The 21,128-nt window shown below is 38.3% G+C and overlaps 1 protein-coding gene and 2 long non-coding RNA genes across 6 annotated transcripts in view; 1 reads left to right on the top strand and 2 right to left on the bottom strand.

The window, feature by feature from the left end:
- LOC136245651 (uncharacterized) overlaps window positions 1-21,128 on the top strand; it is a 213,321-nt gene that overhangs the window by 51,105 nt on the left and 141,088 nt on the right. The window lies entirely within an intron of this gene.
- LOC136246142 (sentrin-specific protease 5-like) lies at window positions 1,808-5,896 on the bottom strand. 4 transcript variants are annotated; one of them, XM_066037604.1, is made up of 9 exons: window positions 5,783-5,896; window positions 4,196-4,240; window positions 3,861-3,950; window positions 3,746-3,817; window positions 3,185-3,264; window positions 2,927-3,005; window positions 2,840-2,875; window positions 2,259-2,465; window positions 1,808-1,983 (listed from the first exon to the last, which is right to left on the bottom strand). In XM_066037604.1, the coding sequence occupies exons 1-9, from the start codon at window positions 5,855-5,857 to the stop codon at window positions 1,810-1,812; spliced, it is 858 nt and encodes a 285-aa protein (XP_065893676.1). In that variant the 5' UTR covers window positions 5,858-5,896; the 3' UTR covers window positions 1,808-1,809. The 4 variants fall into 4 exon arrangements, with proteins under 4 accessions (XP_065893676.1, XP_065893677.1, XP_065893678.1 ...); XM_066037605.1 differs by having other exon boundaries at window positions 3,791-3,817; XM_066037606.1 differs by lacking the exon at window positions 3,746-3,817.
- LOC136246144 (uncharacterized) lies at window positions 9,914-12,357 on the bottom strand. Its single transcript, XR_010696258.1, has 2 exons — window positions 12,133-12,357; window positions 9,914-10,097 (listed from the first exon to the last, which is right to left on the bottom strand). It is a non-coding gene; the product is annotated as an uncharacterized lncRNA (long non-coding RNA).

Raw genomic sequence — 21,128 nt, 5'->3', positions numbered from 1 at the left:
CTTGACGATCTTGTTTGCCGGAATCATGGTGGCTTTCAACCCTTTGTATTTAGATGCTATGTAATTATCAAAACGGTTATGCGCCACACTCAACAATCTCCTCTTGTAGTACACTTCCATAGCATCTGTGACAAACTGAAACATCTGAACAAGATTATAGGCCTTAACCCTGCCAAATACAATCTCTTTCACAATGCGTATTCCAGCCTCTGCAATATTGTTGGTATGGTTACCTCTAACCAACAGTGATTTTCGGTAGCACAGTGCCCACTCCATTCGTTTCTGCCACCACTTTTCTATATAGCTCTGAAACTTTGGATACTGACGTACTAGTTCATTCTGGTTGAACTTCTTGTATAATTCATCTAGCTGTGACGCTGACTTGGCATATACCATTTCTTTAACTTGAGCGATTAACTCCTTTCGGTGGTGGTGGCTTATTTTGTTTTTCCCATCGTACAACCTTGTCCAACAGCTCTGTAAAAAATGAAAAATGCAAATTAGTAATGTAGCTCCTGGCCAGACATTTTTAAGGGCATTACGCTCTGCTACACTATCATCAGTCATGATAACAGATGGACCATCTTGATTCCCATATAATGCATTCACTGGCACAACTTCCTTGATCATTTGCATGGCTCTTTGAATTGTGTCCCGTTTTTCATCTGAGGTGATTGCTACAGCCAGTGGCAGTCCTCCAGCTGGACTACTGGTTGACAAAATGAAGAGAGAACAATTGTATTTTTCCAAACATGAAGTAGAATCACAAAATATCATCTCACCAGATTGTTGAATTATCTCATGCACACGTGACATGAGGGGTGTACAAGCTACCAATACTAAAGGTTTACCATTAGCCATTTTCTTCTTTTGCTTTTAGGGGGAGAAACACGATTTTCAATGTCACTGTCCTCATCTGATACTTCAGAGCTATCCCCAAACCTTTCAAATTTCTGAAGGAGTGCTTTCCCACCTTGACAGCTGTATTTATCATTGTAATCATTGACTTCTGCTTCTAAAGTAATGAAAAGTTGTGGTCCATTGTCCATTGGTCCGTACACTGTAGAACGCCACTGTTGGTAAAGACAACTAACGTCGTGAACTTTAGGATTAGTTGAACGATCAGCCAGCTTTGTTTGAAGATTGTCATCAACTTCATCCATTAAAATGTTTTCATAGTAATGGTGGGCACTTGCTGCACTGTGACCTGCCAAAAACAGTTTAACATACCTTTCTTTTGTTTCAGCAGAAATAGGTCTAAAGCCTAGTGTGTGAGCTGAGTGTAGAAAATGATTGTGAGTAAAGTTAAACTGAAGGTGCCCTTTATGAGAGGAACAGAAGTTGGCTTGTTGACTATGGAGTTCCTTTTTTGTAGGATTTTTAATTTTAAGAACAAGAGATGATGGACACCCGGTTTTCTTTTGTTGTATATCTTCCATCAATGGATTCGGGTTTTTTTTACATACCGCTTTAGCAGCTGATTGTTTTATGGAGAGAGGCTTTCTCTGATGTTGGCAGTGCATATCAGTACGCCATAGTATTCGCTTTAAGGATGGCTTGTATGTTCTGGTAACTCAATATGTGCATTTGCTATGATCGCACATTTTCCCAATCCACTCCTTGCCTCTTCATCATTGTTAAGGTTAATTCTTATGGCAGCTGTAAATCTCAAATCTGAATATTCTTCTTTTGGAAGCTCATTGAACTCCTCAACAACGTATAGGTGTACATTTCATCTGTAGGCATAACAGACTGAAGTGCATCTGGAAGATTATCCCAGCAAATTGGTTTGCTGTTGTACCTGTAACTTCATGTGACAACATCAAATTTACTTTGTTTATCAGTTATAGTCAAAGAGTTCTCCATTGATGCATCTAACTCTTCATATGGTTGGTTAGAAAGATCCATGCTTGGCTTTTCACATTTAACGTGGTGCGGATCCGAAACAAAGCAACCAATCTCTTCACTTGCCAGTGCTTCACCCTTTAATCATAAATACCAGTGTAACATTTTTTCACTATTTGTTATATTGCTATGGAGTAGGGATAAATTCTTTTGAAACTATAGCTATAGACAGTAGTTGAACTTTTCTGTGGGCTTACCACATGCATAGACACACCAGAAACATCTTAGGCAGTTTTACCTCGATATATAGTTAGTCGGGTAATATAATCTAAGTCAAATACTGTAAGTGCACACTGTCTAAGTGGTTTACCTACGTATACATACATGTACACAGTTACAAAAATTAAAATTACCTGTGTAAATAAAAGCAAATCTGAGTTCACAGGTGACAAATTGGAAGGGGTAGAGATGTTTAAGTCTTCATCAGGTGGAACATCAGCAACATCACATTCGCTTGTTATGGCATCATTGCCATCAAAAAAGACAGATCCTTTTTGGTTGAGCAATGAATTTTGTTGTAATTCTACAGCCATGGTATAGCGGATTTCTTTCATGTCATTCTACAAATAGCATAGAACAGGAATTACAAAACTATATTAGAAAGAAATCGGTACTTATGAAACTAATGCAGCACAGAAGTAGTTTAACATTTCATAAATAAATATTTTGGTCACAAAAAATGAGATCAGTAAGCAAAATATGTTGAGTTTAACATTATTAGTTTTTGTTATGATGGAGAGAAATATTGGTGACAATAATTAATAAGGATTTCTTAAATTTCTTGCTTTTGATTCAATTTATTATGAATTTTTCACTTTTCAATATTTCTTGTTTTTCAAACAATTGAATTGTATGATTTGTATTCGAAACGTATAGCTGCTGCTGCAGACCTGCAGTAAACAGTAATTATAAGAGCCTTTTATAGGACACATACCCCGCAATCATCATTCGAAGTTTGTGATGGAATGTCCTGTGATTGCGCATATGAATGTATATAGCAAATATGAATAATTTGCATCACCTGAGCAACGAAGAAATTCCAACTGTTCCACTCTATTGCAACATCATCAACTGTGGCTTGAGATGCCTCTAAAATATTCCTGTAGTTTAAGATATGAGTAAATGATAGTTAAAGCAAGCTAATTTCTATAGAATTCTGAATTTGCAATGAAGCACTGGTAAATGATACTTTTAGATTATTAGCATGGAAAATGGTCCACTATTACTGCTAGCAATTAAGCTTACTTACAATCACATGTATGTATGGTAATGTACCTACCGGCATTTATTGAATAGTTCATCAGTCGATCTCCAGATTGAATCATAATATGTCATTACTTTCATAGACGGTACAACAACCTGTAAAGGTAACCGATTATAGCTACTGCTAGGCCACATAAAGTTAATTGTTAGTTAACGCATCCAAAATTTAAAGTTTGTGGGTGGGTATTTCAAATATTTAATCAATTTTTTTAAATTTGAATGAACTGTGTTTACTAGAAAAAGTTAAAAAGTAATAAAACCAGTTACAAGTTGTGACGTTACACATGTTGTAAACAGTAAATAGTATTAGCTCTTTTCTATCCTTGCCAGCCAGGCATTTCACTGTTGGATTGGTATACTATTCCGATAGAGGTTGACTACCGTCGTGTTGTCCAGAAGAATAATCTGTACATAAGTCAGCTAGAGTAGATGACTCAGGATATGAACGAATATCACAGCACGAGAGCAAAAAAATTAATGTTGATGCGGCTATGAAAAATATGATGCAGGCAATGATGAGAGACTAAAAAATTACATTTATGTGGCCTTATAGTATACATTATTTATTTGTACATACAATTAAAGCCCAATGACATGCTTTCACATTTAGTGGAATCAGTACCAAGTCACATTCTAGAAGATTTCTCATCTGTAATACATTATATATGAATGTGAATAAAGCATAAATATACCTTTTTAAACCAGCATTCTAAAGACTTTGCTCCTTCTCGTTCTAATTTTCCTAAGGTGAAGGTTGACAGTACCTCACAGTGTTTGCCCTTCTGCAAAGGATGCACACTTAATGCTTGAACCAGACAAAACAGAAATTTTAATGGGACAAAATTTTGGCATTTTCACTTGTGAAGGAATTTGGTAGATAATAAAGTGGTGAATGCTTGGGTCATGTTGCATTATCTTAGCTAATATTGGCGAGAATATTTTGGGAAATTGAAAGCTTTTGCCAAACTCGCCAAATTTTTATCCCACCAAAATTTTGGATCGCATGGCATACACATTAGATACTAACTTTGCTAGCTTCTTCCTTCAGTAACTTCAGGTACTGTGATATAACCTAGAGTGTAATTATTAATACTGTGTAAAACCTCACAAGGAGTGTAACAACACAGATAATTATACAAATATGTGTTAGCTCCATAAAAATGGGATAAATGCTCTATGTATTCATTAACTTGTCCATCATTACTAATGGCTCTGCATGACAGATTGTTCCAAGGTGGAGGGTACAAAAGTTTACACAAGTAAAATGCTGGTTGAAAGGATGGAGTTACGGTAGTGGTAGGTGCCCCTGAGTAATGGCAATTTGTGGTACTAGACTTGTTGAAGTTGCTACCAAGCTTCTTTTAATAACGTACTTTAAGGCTGTCTAGACTCTAAGATACTACACATATAGTAGACACGCAACATCAAACTACACATTGTTGCATGTAGACTGCAGCTCAGCTACAGTATAGCACATTCATGTAGCTAGCTACTACGTATAATAGGAATTGGCTTCGCACGTTGCATGCTTTTACAGCAGTAGCTAATTAGCGGGTTGTCCCAATAGTACAAAATGGAGCTGACGTTAAAGTCTGTGGGCGTGCGCCTGGTTTACTGTAATTGTTTCTGTAAAAGTGTGTGTGTGTACCTATCTACCTATGTTTGTCCGTACGCACCCACGTGAGCAAAATCGTTTAATAACGGTAAAAGCAGCTTTTACGTAAGAAGTAAAAGTGAAATGAAGTCTGTATTAAACTTCTGCACAGGTGAACTTTGCTCTGAGGTGGTTTCTTTTCGGCGGACTGAAATACGGCTGTGGTGACTTTCCTCAGACTACCTTCCCCTTGAGGTTTTCAGGCATTTAGCAACTGAAAAACAACGGTGCAGGCCTCGTACACTGCCAGGAATAGCCTATCGCTTCGAGTTGAAAGGGGGCGTATCCCTTACGTACGCGAACGAAAATGAAGAGCAGCTTTGAGGCTTTGTCGAGAGAATTTGTGGGAAAAAACACGTTAGTCACACTATAAAACAGTTTAGAAGATAGTTTTGTGCGTAATATGTTGGTTAAAGCGGTTTATTTAACAAACGCTTCCTTAGCAGTGCATAGCAACGTAATTGAACGAATTACGAATATTTCATGAATTACGAAATACGAGAAATAGCTAATTATATTATCAAACCGAGGGGTCCGACACTTCGTGAAATCTTGTACGCTACTGCGGTAGAAATCAGAAATCAAGCCTCTAACCTCCGTGTTTCTCTGTACATTGGAGAAGTTTTTCCGTAAACTACAGCTTACGTGGGCGGATATCAGCAGAAATCAACCTGGAAATCAGAAATCACGGTAGAAATCTGGAAATCTCGTACGCTCTTTCCGAAGTGTCGGACCCCTCGTATCAAACTACCCTATTGTAAAGTAGTAATACATAGTTGGTTAATTCATAATAGTATATACTGTCTATAGTTATTCCAGATGAGTTAGCTAGCTGCTTGGCGCCTGGTTTTTAGAAGTAGCACAACATCAACTTGTTACTATTAGTACTGTGGCGGCGTTTACTGTAGCCGCTTTGATAAGCTGTCAAATTTCCCGCTGCCTAGTAAACATTGAACTTACGTTATCGCAAAGTTCTCCAGAGCACATCATCGCTGCTATTCCATCATCCACGATTCGACAGTCCATCCTGTGCATGTAGACTGAAAGGGGCCAAGTTCACAGTTTGGTTCCGGAGTACACTCGAGTACACGTGCCTGAACAGAATTTACGGAAAATTACTGGTGCTAGAAATTTTCTAAGTCATAACCTCGTCCAAAAAAAAAAATTCGCCCGACGCGGTTTCATGCAACGCTGCTGGGAAATAGACACTAGTGGCACAGAGGCAGTGTCAGTGTTGAGACCTGAGGATAAGAGTGCACTAAGTATAGCTGAAAGATCCATAACATACAAACAAACACGAGAACAAACATACAAACGAGACCATTATTGAAGTGGCTATACCCTGGAAGGATGATGTTGTGAGCTTACCTGACAATTATGAGATGGTTAAGAAGTGGCTGTGTAATCTAGAGAAGAGGCTAGCTATATGTGTCCAAAAACAGCAGAAGAATATAATTGGATTATTTTGATTCACCTGGAAAAAGGATATATCACCCGAGGGGTCACCAACTGCTTCGAAATCTCGTACACCTTCAATAAAATCCTGCCTGAAATACGAAATCTTATGTTGTTATCGTATTCTGATTCTATACTCGTTCTGGTACCGTAACTTACACTCAACTGCTCCTGCACAAAAGTAAGAACGAAATACGATGTTCCACTCTTCGGATTTGTATAATCAAGTTGTGGAAGCCGCACAAAACCAGGAGCTGTGGGAAAGAAGCCGTACAAAACCTGGAGAGAATCAAATTAAGAATAAAACCCGGTGTTCGGCTCCGTTTTGGATTTGTATTAAGCGAGTTATGGAAGCCAAACAAAACCAGGAGTTGTGGGAAGAAGCCACACTGACAAACCAGGAGAGAATCCATGCAAAGTAAGAATAAAATTTGGTGTTCCGTTCCGTTTCGGATTTGTATTATACGAGTTGTGGAAGCCAAACAAAACCAGGAGCTGTGGGAAAGAAGCCAAACAAAACCAGGAGAATCCATGCAAACTGCTCCTGCACAAACGTAAGAATGAAATTCGATGTTCCGCTCCGCTTCGGATTTGTATTAAGCGAGTTGTGGAAGCCAAACAAAACCAGGAGCTGAGGGGAAGAAGCCACACAAAACCAGGGGAATCCATGCTAACTGCTCCTGCACAAAGTAAGAATGAAATCCGATGTTCCACTCTGCTTCGGATTTACTTAGCAAACTACAAACTTAGCAAAACTTCATAAACTTAGCAACACGCCAACTACAAAAGCAACTTAAGCATACAGATGCTCCTGGTTTTGTGGGCAGTGGCGATTCTAGACCTGACCTACAGGGGGGGCCCAGTAGGGAACAACATAACTATTGTTGTTTGGCTATAGTATAAAGTAGAATTTTCAGGGGGGTCTGGGGGTGCAACCCCCAGAAGCTGCAGGATTTTTGCAATTTAAAGGCTTGAAAACAGCCTAAAATTTGTTCTAAAAACATGAAAAATGCTAAAAATAACAATGCCAATCTATACAGCAACTTTTCCCCAAGATTTTTTAAAAGTTACTTTTTAACAGGGGGGGCCTTGGCCCCCCCTGGCCCCCCCTTAGAATCGCCTATGTTTGTGGGGTTTCGCACAGGATTTCCCCTGAATGATTGGCCTTGTTTCCTGGTTTATAGGGCTTCAGCTGCGAGTTGCTCCTGGTTTTATAGGGTTTCATTTAATAGTTATGCCTTGGCTTTACTCCTGGCTTTATATGGCTTTGCAATTCCTCTCAATTTCGTGAGGCTTTGCTCCTACATGCCTGCTGAACTTCTGTTTCTTTCTCCCACTATTTTTTGGTGATTTCAGAACTTATCACTCTGCACCAATCAGTAATTTAAAATCAGATTTTGCAGCTCTCGTTCGATTTTGTGAAATCTTTTTAAATCCGTGAAATCTTGAGAAATTTGTTCAAGATTTTGAAATCTGTACCCCTTTTTTAGTGAGTTGGTGACCCCTCGATATCACCAGAGTATGGCCCTCAAGTGATTGTGATATAATGAAGAAGTGGTGGTATTTGCCTCATTTTCCAGTTATAAGACAGGATCGGTCATCTACCAAGGTATGAATTGTGTTTAACACCTGCCAAATGTGATGGTGTCAGAGATGCCAACCTCTGAACAATTTTAGGAGTGAGACCTCAAACACTACCAGCAGTGTGGACCAGATTCAAGTGCAGCTCCAGGATTTTTGGTAGTGAAGACCAAAAAAAAAAAAAAAAAAAAAAGTCGTCGCATGTTCTAAGTACAAAAATAAGCACAGGTCTGCCCAATTTTAAGCACAGGGCTAATTACGAAGCAGATCAGGCGTGAGAAATGCGTGAGAACTAAGCTGAAAGAGTGAGAAACAGAGGGTTAGGCGTGAGAACGTGAGATTACTAGCCAAAGAGTGAGACTCACGCCTAATGCGTGAGAGTTGGCATGTCTGTGGTGTTGCCTTGAATGACATGATTTATCAAGGGCCCAAATTGCAAAACGATTTGTTTAATGTTTTAGACAGTATCCAGTAGTGTTAGCATGTGATATTGCAAAAATTAAAGAACAGGTCTTGTCATAGGTTTCTGTGGAGACATACTGTATGAATTGTGAGAAAGAACCTTCTGAGTATGAATTTAATCGGTTGGTGTTTGGTATCAATTCATCCCCATTTTTGGCAAAGTTTGTGTCTAATATCATGTCAAGCTTTATGAACAGAGTTACCCTAGGGCAGCTAAAGTGATTTTAAAGTCCACTTACATGGGTGATAGTATGGCTTTGGTGTTAACTGATGATGAGGCAGATGGACTTTTTAAAGAACTTTTTGACCTGTGGGGAAAAGCAGGAATGAAAACTCATAAATGGCTTTCAAATTCAAAAAGGATATTAGAAAACATTCCATTACAGAACAGAGCTTCTCAGGAAATGGAGAGTTGGAGTCATCAACTATAAAAACCCTAGGGGTACGTACATGGGATGCTACTACTGATGTATTTACCTTTAGTCACAGCATAGTATTGTTGAGGAGTTTATTCCAACAAAGAGAATGTTTTAGAAAGGAATTGCAATTTTTAACCCTTTAGGATTATTGTCCCTATTTCAGCCATTTGTTGTCAGGGCTAAAATACTGATGCAAGAAGCTTGGGTTTGTGATCTTGATTGGGGTCAAAACTCATGGTAGTGAGTCGCGAGGCCAAGAAGCACAAAGCGCGCGCCCACAAAACAATAAACACGCGACCACTACTGTGAGTCATTTACATGAGGGATTGATTATGCAATCTTTTAAAATCTGCATGGCGAAATCTCAGCCTTACTAAAAGATTCCGCCTTGAAACCAAGGGCATGTAACCTTTGTATAATGAGTAACTACTACACAAAAAGTCAGGCGAATTGTTGGAGTAGTTTGTTCCATCGCCCACCCATTTACAATGCATTAATTAAATTATTTATTCAAATGTGCATCGTTCTTTTTTTCATTTTCTTTGTCATCGCATCCCATTGGGGCGATTTTCTTTCAACCATGAAGTCGTATTGTAAAAAGGCTACGGCTATCAGGGGCTTTTTACACAATGTATCTGTACATTTAATTTCGCTAAGAGTTGTTCGTTGGTTTATGAGATCGCCTTTGTGCTCTTTGAAGATTCAAACTTGCCGCCATGACATCGAGATGTGAGGCGCCCGCCTCAATTCCCAAACCCAAACAGTGTGGAAGTGGTTAGCCATAGCGAGCTGGCTGATTTCATTGTGCTGTCAACTCTTGGTTTAATTGTGAGTCCAGTCACTGATTTGTTTTAACTATGATTCGCCATGGTATGCCTCCACTGACTCGTTATAGCGTGACTCGGCCCATGTAGGGCCGTACATAGCTATAGCCAGCTGTTTCATACCCGCTGTAGTGATATAGTTGGAAGTAACTTACTGCTACATTACCCGTGCACGTCTTTAATCCCGCCCCAGCCCTTCAGTGCCTGTGAAACTTCAGTGTTCACTTAAAAAGCCAGCATCAGCGCATCACCTTTCAGTAACCCACAATTATAGACCGAAACTCTTTAATGATAGCATGAATATACTGTAATAGTAAACAATTACATTATGATGATCCCATAAAATTAAAAAAATGACTACAATAGCACAAGAAGCCAGATACACTAGTGTTCGGCTATGAAGTACCACCAAGAGTTCATAATATAGTAGTGGGGTCTTGGTAGCTACCACATATTAATTTTTCTTCACCATTTGCATGATTTGTCCATTGACCATAAACTCACCCGCCAACAGTCACAACATCAGTATCCACCCTGCATATACAGAAAGGGATACAGTATGGTAAGGCACAGCAACTAAAACCATGTAATCATATAGTCAGACTAACATGTCAACAAACACTTAATTCCACTATTATGATTATTGTGAAAGTGAGCATCCCACATAGCCATTTCAAGATGTATTCAGCACACTGCAGCAGTTGATGACCAATTTTGGAATATATTACTTGACTTGTTTTGTGGTTCTCACCTACATTGTTGACATAACAATTTTTGTTGCTAGGAGACATATAAACTAGGAGGGACTAATGGTTATAGCATAATGGTAAACAAGTTACACAACAGTAAAGGAAATTTTAATTAAATTAGCAGTGATTGGATAGTTGATAGATAAAAGTAGAAGACAATTTGTAGTTTTTCCAGTCCTGACTGTTTGAGATAAGCACATTAGCTGCTATAAGCATGAAAAAAGCAAGACAGACTAAATTTTAACATGTAAACTCATTATGCACCTACCAATGTGTTCCCCCGTTGGATGTAATGCCTGTAAGTGGGGCTTTACAAGGCAAATTGACATGAAACTGCTGCTTCACTATGGGGCATTTGTCAATCATTCATTAAACACCCAAGTATTTTTTTCTACGCTATGTCAAATCCCCCATGTTGCAACTGGAGCCAATGGTGGGGATTTGACACAATAGGTTTGTCCTACCATGGGGCATTTAACATTCGGTTGTGCCCACTATAGCCCTATATATGCCCGAGGGGGAGGGGGGTTAGTAGGGCAATACATTGATATGTGCATTATATATAATATGGTGCATCTACTGGGGTAAGTAGATTAAGCCTGTACCTTGCGGGCCTAAGCATGTTCCTCTCCTGCTTTAAAAAATAATCTTTTATTACCTGCCCCTAACTGGAGTTTGCTTGACACCTTCAACATCACAAAAAGCTGTCTATATATGGTTAATTTAGCTTTGACTATTGGCAAACTACAACACTAAACAATTATATCAGAGTATACATAACTCTATATATCTGCCCAGTTACTATATAGTAGGGTCCATGGTTGTCTCAGATCTGCTTATATTATTATCACATCAATCAATTGATGCATAGTAATTACGGCCTACTGGTATGTACGCATTGAGCTGAGTCCTCAAAAATATTAACTCACTTGTAGTATTGACTTACCCGCTAATCATTCAAATGCCTGACACATTATTTATAGCCAAAGTTTTCACCATACATTATAGGATATAGCCTATTAACCTTTCCTGAACTGTTGGTGGAAGCACTTGTTTGCTCTTGACATCTTTGTTGTCATCACCAACCATCTTGGTTGGTTGAAATGTTGAGAAAATATCCTCTTTCATTTTTAGCTGTTTTCTCAGGGTTCAGCTCAACTTGTTTGCGGTCTGACCCATGCAGCTAGAACAAGCCAGCTACGAGGCTCTGGTAAGGGGGTGTCACGTCGGCTCACGCTGTAGGTAGATCTGCGACCGCAGTCAAAGTCTTGACCAATTTTCAACTTGACTTTTGACTTGCAGCATTTATCATCGTGACTTGAGCGTTTCTTGTTGAACTTTTGACCTCCACTATTTCTCTATTTTCCTATACGCACCTGCACTTGTAACCTAGTATGATACTTTCTTAGTATGTGCTACCAGCAGCTAGGAGAGAAAAATCATTATAATTACAGCGAAATGCCTGTTGGACCAATAAAACATCTTCTTGGAGATCCTTACTTCTTGTGAGTTATGTATAATTCCGTAAACTTGATAGTAGCTATGTATAGTTTCGATTGTGGGTTTCAAACCTTCCGTATCGTCTTGACCCTTGACGCACTGTAAGAGCTATTTTGTGGCCTTGACCGTTGACTTAGAGTTTGACCGCGGTCGCAGATTGACCCACAGCAAGAGCCTGAGTGACACCCCCTTGCTCTGGCCTACATGCACAAGCATGGTATATAATCCCAGGAAGCTACTATGGCATGGGAGATTCCTGTCTAAAAATACGACGGTAGTTATATAGCCGTTTATAATGACTTAACTATACACGAACTTACCCGGGAAATTTGCTGGGAGAATAGTGTGATGCATTCAGTGCCGTCAGGTTTCATGTCCATTCCTAGGCATACATTCAGCAACAACTTGCAGCTGATTCGGCTCCACTTGCCACGCACAGATTTCAACTACACTAGTTATATCACCAACCCACTGCTTCAGCAAGAACAGTTAAGACTGTAGCCTCGACGTTGCCGGTTCTTATCTTACGTGAAACATCACGCGAGATATCACATGAGTCCTTGTGGGAATCTGACCATTATTTTCAGTTTGAATGAATTTTCTCTGAGCAAGTCACTTTTAGTAGTGTTTCTAAACACTGAACTTGGAAGCTTTTGCTACTAATTTAGCTAGCTAATCTGTTGCTGAAGCTGTTTTATGCATGCATGCATGCAGTGTCTCCTATAGCACTAAGCGACCGCAGGAGTCATACCAACAGTGTGACCTTCACACTTCTGGATTTACAGTGTATGTAATATAATACCTAGCTGTATGTTCTCTAGTCAACAAAAAGTAGTGATATCCTGTGCCAAAAACAGCCCAGCTGTAAAAAAAAGCGAGGCCAAGAATGCACAACTACATGTTCATGGAGTAACCAAAAGACGTGATATCAAACAAGAAAGCATTTACAGTATAGGCACTTTTGTGCATTCATTTTCTATATGCTTCACATTATTACATCCAGCTAGGCCAGTTGAAGTGATGAATGAGATTGGTTATGACCTTAAAAGACAGTGGTGAAGAATTCAGGAGTTGGTCCGACATTTCTGGCATTGGTAGTTAAAAGAATGGATCCCAAGTTTAAGTCTCAGACAAAAGTGGCTAAAGATAAAGAAAGATTTAAAGCCTGGAGATTGTGCTTTAATGTTTACGCCTAACAATGGCCATTAGGGAGAGTGCTAGAAGTCTATAAAGGAAAGGATGGCCATGTAAGATCTATGAAACTTCAAGTTGGCAATGCGCAATATTTGGGACCTCTTGTCAAAGTGTGTCCACTGGAATTAGAGTAAATCACAAAACTGTAAATACACATATGTAGCTACATACATATATAGCTAATTTAATAGTCTAAATGGTGAACACTGATCTTAATTGTTATAGCTACTTGTTATGTGGACCATGACAAGGAAGTGGGGATTGTAGAAAAGAAAAGGTCTAGCTAAATGTTATGTTGTGAAGTAAAATCAGATGACCAGATGTGGAAGCCATTGAAAAGCAACAAACAGTAAAACAATTGGTAAACAAGAGGTCACATAAAGGAGAACTATAAAAGAAGTGAATTTAACCAGAAGAGCCTCTTGAGCTTATTGAGGTTGGTTGCTGTTCATAGCTTTGTTAATATGGTGTCGCCCTGTTATAGAATAGCAGAAGAAGAAGATATGTCTTGAAGAAGAGCAGCTGGCTGAACCAACCTTTAGTTGAATAGACTTATTTTGTTATTGTCAATTGTCTATTTGTTAAAGATTTGATCTAAGGTCTTCTGAGCAACACACTGCTTTGCGATGTAAGTTCTTTGCACTAAGGTATTTCATTCTATGAACACTGATGTGCTGGCCTGTATGCCCAGCTTGTTACAATTGAGATTGGTTGCTTACGCCTGCAACGCTGACCAACGTATCTCGTGCATGCAAGTTACCATCCAAAACTATGCATTGTTTGATCAAGCTGCCAGAATATGCTCATACAGAATAATAATTGCTCGCTCTTCAGAATGGTGGGGTCTGTCAGATCTGACAAACTAATTAATTAACTCATAATTGCAGTATGTGTATGTTTTGTTTCTTGTGTGCTTGCCTCTCCAGGGCTCCAGCTGCTTAAAAGCTTCTTGGTACCCCTGTGTCTAGGTCCCTTATTTATTTCCTGTACACTTGTCTTAAAAACTATAAGACGTATAAATCAATTAATTAAATCAATTGTTGTAGAATATCAGTACACCAATCTACGTGTAAAATTGCAGTTTATGTTCAACGAAAAAATTGATCGCATCTTCTTTGATTGACTTTCCATAGCTACATCAATTCATCTTAATGAAATAAACTAGTTACCTATAGAATGATCACCAGTTCTATAAAAAAGAACAGAAACAAATATAGGAATTTTAAACTAGAGTAGGGATTAAGTTAGAATATATATAGTATACCAATAAAAAGTACTGAAACAAGCTTGAGTTAGTTAGTACATATATTATGACAGCAAATTACTGTAACACAGATGTGAATATCCTACTGTGCATTTCAATTTTGGAAACTCTACAGCACAGTATGGATATTCACTTCTTTTTGTGTTACAGTAATTTGCTATCATTATACTAACTCAAGCTTGTTTCAGTACTTTTTATTGGTGTACTATATTCTAGTTGATCCCTACTCTAGTTTAAAATTTGAAATCTATTGGCGATACGGTATTAGAAAAATGTTTAAGTGACTACAAGCTTTAGAAAGTATATCTCATGGAAGATAGTTACAATCGAAATAAAGAGCCTAGTGTGCAAGCATGTGGGTACTTAATATAGCACAACTCATTCAAGTAACGTGTGTTGCATGTGTATGTTTTATATATCTGTTTGTAGGTATTGAGTATTCTTTTGATTATTTTTTCAGCTAGTTCATGGTGTTGTCATTACAAATTTGAAAGCCTACTCTTCACTGTATTGCATAGCTACAGTGAAGTAGGGACTAACCAAGTGTCCTGATGATCAAGATGTCTGGAATTTTTCAGGTCAGTTTGTATGTTAAGGAACACTTGAGACCATTACCAAATATCCTGATTAACAGGTTCCACTGTACATAAAACAAAAGGTCTTGGGAGCGCAGCTCTACACCCCTATATTATAACTAATGTCAAGAAAGTGACTTACAAAGGGCCATGTGAATTTAGCAACAAGCAGGTGCATGCTTCGTGGGTTACTATTGCAGATTCATATTCAGTGGAGGATACTTAATAGTGTTACATAAGGTGAATGCTCTATTAGAGTATTTGATTGACTGCTCCAAGAAGAGCATTTGCATTCAATTATTTTGTGTGTGTGTGTGTGTGTGTGTGTGTGTGGGGGGGGGGGGGGGGGGGGGGAATGGGGGTGGGGCACATGCCTCCTGCCCTCCTTCAGATCCACCACTGTAACTAGCTGTTCTAAAAATTCGCTCTTCCCAATGGAGGCTGACATTGGATTTTAGTAGTTGACTGATTGCATGTGGACATATTTATTTAGAATAGGTTGACCTCTTGAGCAACAGTGGCTTCAGAAATTTTGGTGACAGGTTTTCAAATTTCTTTTGCTTACTCTAATAGAGCAGTCACGTATACTCTAATAGAACAATATCCATATGTTAAGGAACTTCATTAGTGGAATTTTCAGACATTCCAACTCTAAATGCAAAACCGAGCATAACCTTATACTGCTATAGCTTTGGTGTACAGTGTTTAAAGATATAGAGCTCCAGTAATTTATCACTTGGGCATGCAAACTGAATCCATACTTTGTAGATTTGTAGTTAGTGGATTCGGTGCTCTATACCAGCAGGAAATCTATTACTTACAGCAAGAGTTCATAATATATATACATACAACATAATGAACTCTTGCTTACAGATGTCTATGTGTCTTGATGTGATATATATACTGTCTGTTTCCACTAAGTAGCTTTATCTAATACAAGCTTCATCCCAGGGGCACTTGCATATACATTATAATAAGTACTGTTTTTCAATTTTGGAGTTTTGATTCATTAAAATATTGAAAGTCTCTCAGTGACTGGGGGCACAGCCCCCAGATCCCTGCTTCTATAACCCAGTACTGTTGGAACCCCCCTTCAAAGAATCCTGTATATCCTCTAGAGTTGGTAGCTGAGAGTGCTTCCATTGCTGGATAAGTATATAATGGCCTTCTTGGACTAATGTTCTCAATACCACTAGTGAATTCACCCTGTCAGTGGGTTCATCAACCTTTCTATCACTCCCATGTTACATCTCATTCAAAGTTTGCTTGAGTCATTCTTGTGCCACTGCATATATAGCTGGTTGGTTTAATGGTGGACACACAACTCTATCTCAACATGATAGGAATCATAAGACATTGTTAAAATTTAGGTGCTACCATAACACCTATATTTTCTAAAAATCAAGGTAGTGTTCTGAAAATAATAAACACCTTAGAGGTTTTGTAGTTTCACCCATTGGATGTTAAAGATGTCAAAGAGGTGTTTCTTGCATTTCTGAGAATTATATTCCACAACTAAAAGGATTTCTTTGGTAAATTCATATTACAACTTACATAAAGTGTGGAAAGACAGGTAAGTATGTATTTGTAATCCTGTTGAATTACTGTACCGTAATTTGCTTTTTTTTCCTTCTTTGTAAATTAATTTTTGTATGCAAAAAAACTTGTACGAAACTTTCTCACATGAAAATTTTTACATAAGATCGAACTACTCTAATAAAGCAGTCATTCAAGTGAATCATACGAAAATGTTTTTAAGCGAAAATTTTTATCACAAAATTTTTTTGCATGAAAACTAAAGGTAACATGGCTTCTGAATAAACCATTAATGTAAATGAAGGAATGAAAAGGGCTCCACCCCCTTTGGGGAATTTACTATGGATGTCTGGTGTATCACCATAACACCCCACCTATTATTACACTCTGGATTTACACCATACCCTTCACTTTCTGGCATTGACGCTTGACACGTAACACCGTGCGAGTGTCATCACAGTACCATTTTAACACTTTAAAGGATTTATTGTGATGGTGAAGAAATTACCGGTGAAATATTTATTATTTAAAAATGAGCACCTTGGAACAGCCATGATCAGTTGCAGTACTATAATTTATTTTTAAAGTTCCCTATTTGTGAAATAGCTATAGTATAATGCTGTTTCTTTACTTCCATTCTCATGCACCAACTGTAGGCGAGAGGTCTAGCTTGACCTAAAAATTAACCGCATCTGAAATAATATAATTTTAGATGTCAAGAAATGTATAAAGCTAAATTTTCTCCATCTATGTTATATACATATATATATATATGTGTGTGTGTGTGTGTGTGTGTGTGTGTGTATGTCATCAGGGCTGCCCAGAGAAATTAAGGGGCCCCAGGGCAAAGAGATAAAGTGGGGCCCCAGGGGCAAGGAGGATTCCACTCTGCATCACAACTTCAGCAAGACCCCCAAAAAAGAAAAGGTTATTACATGCTGACAATGACAATAGCTACCCCTCGCTACACTGATCCTTTCAATAATACTGTGACTGTTCTATTAGAGTATCTAGATCTTGACTGCTCTATTAGAGTATATTGATCTTTTATTCAAGCAGGGTCCAGGGCAAAATGCCTCAGTTGCCTCCCCCCCTGTGGGCGGCCCTGTATGTTATTGCTCACTGTACCAAGTTTCAATGGGATTTCCCAATTTGACGCTATTTAGGGTTTCCACTCAAAATAGGAATGTGCTTCATTTTGTTGTTTCTGGAGATTTTCACACAGATTCACATTTAAGATAAAGCAAACAAGTGCTATAATTTGTTATTGGATTGTTTGCAGCATTCAATATTAGCATTATTGTAACATGTGAAAATTTACAAAAAGTGGTACGTGACCAAAAATCCCTTCATAAAAGATTTTCACTGTAAAATAAGCTGATGCCTCAGCTCTGTTCATTGTTTCTGACAGGCTGACCTTAAGACAAAACAAACAAGTGTTATTATATATTTTAAAAAAAACTGTCTATTACTTTCAATACCAGAGTAGTATTAACTGTAAATATCTCAAAAGTGATCACATGGCCAGCAATCCCATTACAGCTCTATGGGATGTGCAATAACACTACAAGATGTAGAAATCTTTATTAAGGTAAGGAATACACTAATTGTGACTTAGAGCACCCTAAAACACAATGATTTTCAAATAAGCTGTCCAATTAAAATTTTTGGTCATGTGCCCACGTTTTGTATGCTTTGTGCGTTAAACTTGTGCTGATATCTGCTACTACCAGTAATCCATGGCCAATAGTAAATTAACACTTGTTTGCTTAATTATTTTAAAGGTCAATCTGTGTGAAAATCTCCAGAAACAACAAAAGGAAGCACCTTTCTATTTTGAGTTGGAAGCCCTATGTTATTTTAGTAAAATGGATGTGTGTGCGTGTGGTAAATCCCTTTTCACAAATCTGGTCACAAATGCTGGAAGCCTGGAACATCATATTTTAATTATTATGCTTCATTTTAATTTATCTATTTAATAATTTTTAGCACTACAGAAAACAGACAGACAATTGTGCAGTGCTGCAGTTGTACTGTGAAACATAATGACCTTAATAATCAGGCATTTCTGCTAGTCATATTTGTTCGTAGTTGTTTCAGTATTTACCGAATCCTATATAGTATATGCTGCTGTTTACCTGTTAGCTATTATTACTACATGGCTTTGCAATTAATTCTATTAATAATATTATTTATTAAGGCTTTACAACACAAGTGCTGAAGGCCTGTAGGACACCTGGTTCTACAACCTGTTTAACTTTGTTACAGAAAGTGTGTTTGAAAAGGTGGAGAAAGGGGAAAATTTCATGACTGGACCTGGATAGCCTCGACCTGCAGCCATCCGATTAACGCTTGAACATTTACAGGAGTCTGCCAAGAGGTCAGGATGCTTTCCCCTTGTCAATATCATGTCTATGTATCCATAGGAACTCTAGAGAGTGACTCATTATCTCAAAGTACCCCTAGCTGTGGAACCAAATGGATACTAGTTTATTAAGGCTTTTCAGCATAAGTGCTGAAGGTCTATAGGACACCTGGTCCTACAGCCTGTATGCATTGTTACAGCCCAGAGGAGTGACCATGACTGCACACTCCGTACAATCATAGTGACTTCCTTCTTGCTGTCCACTAATTAGCTGCATAATACTACAGTGCGGGAAGTCATAAACGTCCGCGGCAATGTGTCAAATTACATCTCGTGTAACTTGGTAATGGTACAAGATAATTGTTTAAAATTTGGTACAGTACATATATGTACATTAGACAGTTTGCATACCAATTTACATTTTATTATGTGGTATGGGTACTCAGATATTCAGGCAACTACAAAACAAGTGTGATTTCACTAAATTAGAAATTTAAACATTAGGGATTATTGTATTGTCTTTAATACCTACCAGCAAGTAACCCTGTTTGAGTTTTAAAAAATTGTCAGAGAAATTCTTAGATATGTACATAGTTCATCAGATATTCAACTTTTTTCAAATTTGACCCTGTTTCTTAAAATAGAAATTTTAGATCAAGGAGCAATCTGTTCAGCTTAAAATTTACTGTGTATGTAGGGTACATAATATACAAAACTTTTGTCAGACAGTTTTTAATTGTCAATTAAAATGAGGAAGTTATGTGTCGTTAAGTTCGTTTTCATTTTCAGACACACGACGGTGACTTTGTACACCTTTAGAGTTTTTAACATTTCTTTTCCAACTGTCACTTCTTCCCTATATGTTCTGTGGTACTCCCTTACTTTCCTGTAAAATTTTCTCATCACTTCCACAGTAACAGAGTCAAGGGCTATATCAATGATCTTTTCAAGTCCTGCGAAAGAATAATCACAATGAGCCCGAGTGTATCGTTTGGCATGATACCATACACATTCTATAGGGTTAATTTTGCAATGAAATTTAGGAATAAACATGACTCTGTGACCCCTCTTCAAATTAACTCCTCTACTCTTGTCTTCTGAAACTTAAAATCTCTCATTTCCTGGAGTATCTTTATCATATCATCCTTATGCTGCTTATTCGTCACATTCACTCCTCGCTCTTCCAATACAGTTTTTAGGCCTTTTTGCATACCACTGGCTGTCACCATTTTTTGGGGCTTGCCATCCCACACAGTATCCCTTTGAAATGGTTGCTTTCCACCATCTGACACATTCATCCTGTGTGCAAGAAGTGCATTGTCGGCAAAAGCACAGTGCCCAGAACTTTGATCAAATAGAAAAACCAGAGTATTATCTGATGGTGGATATTTAAACTCAGCAATTTTGATAGCAGTCTCAACCTGGGCTATAAAATGCTCATTGTTCCAATATCCATCACCTTGAGCACCAAATTTGAACAAAATCCTAGCATTTCGTGAAAGGTTAGGCTGGGATAACTTCGCCAGTTCATGCTCTTCAAAGGTTAGGCATAAAAATCCACTATGTTCATCAATAGTCACCCACCATCAATCCTCAACCCTGACTTTTAGGGTGAAGTGCTAATTTATCTTCTTCAGCCCACTGCCATGACTGGCTTTCATTTGCATGAAAACTTGATTCGTCATGGTATATCAAAACAAGTCGCTTTTGTGCATCAGCATTTCCCAAAACTTCCTGCGTTTCCCCATTAGCACAACTGGGTGGTGGTAAGTGAGATAATTGAAGTATCTCGAGTTTACGGAGGTAAATTTTACGATATTCCACTACATCCTCCCTTTCATGGCCATCAAAGTACATACCTTTTTGTAGGATTGAGAGTGGAAGCCTAAATTGTGAAGCCATTTTCTTGCTGTACGTGGGGTAATCCACCGTGGAAAACCTGGAGGAAGATGGGAGTTAGGAAGCAGATCTTCATTTACCCAAGCTGCAAATGTGGCTACAGTCAAGTTAGGTTGGTTCTTCTTGTATGCATTATCACGCAACCAGACCAGTGCTTTTTTCCGGCAGTCTTCATCATCCAATACATACGGACGGTTATGTTTCCCTTGAACTAAGTCAGAGAATCCACCTTTGCATTCATAAAAGTTATTACGCCACATACGAATAGTTTTCTCATTGAACCCAACCACCAGACCAGCTTCCTTAGCAGCAGCAACATCTGTGAGTCCAAAGCGTATTCTAAAGGTGTCCATTAAAACAACAGCCATTATTTTAATAGTGTATTTAGGCTGACATTCAATCCATTCCTTGTAGAATTCTTGAGCAGTGTTCTCAGAAAATTCTTCATCTTCACTGTCCACCTGTTCATCAATCTCAGGTTCA

The sequence above is a fragment of the Dysidea avara genome, chromosome 15, assembly GCF_963678975.1.
Source record: "Dysidea avara chromosome 15, odDysAvar1.4, whole genome shotgun sequence".
Classification (NCBI taxonomy): domain Eukaryota; kingdom Metazoa; phylum Porifera; class Demospongiae; order Dictyoceratida; family Dysideidae; genus Dysidea; species Dysidea avara.
The sequence above is the reverse complement of the archived record's forward strand: the minus strand, read 5'-3'. Positions and strand labels throughout refer to the sequence as shown.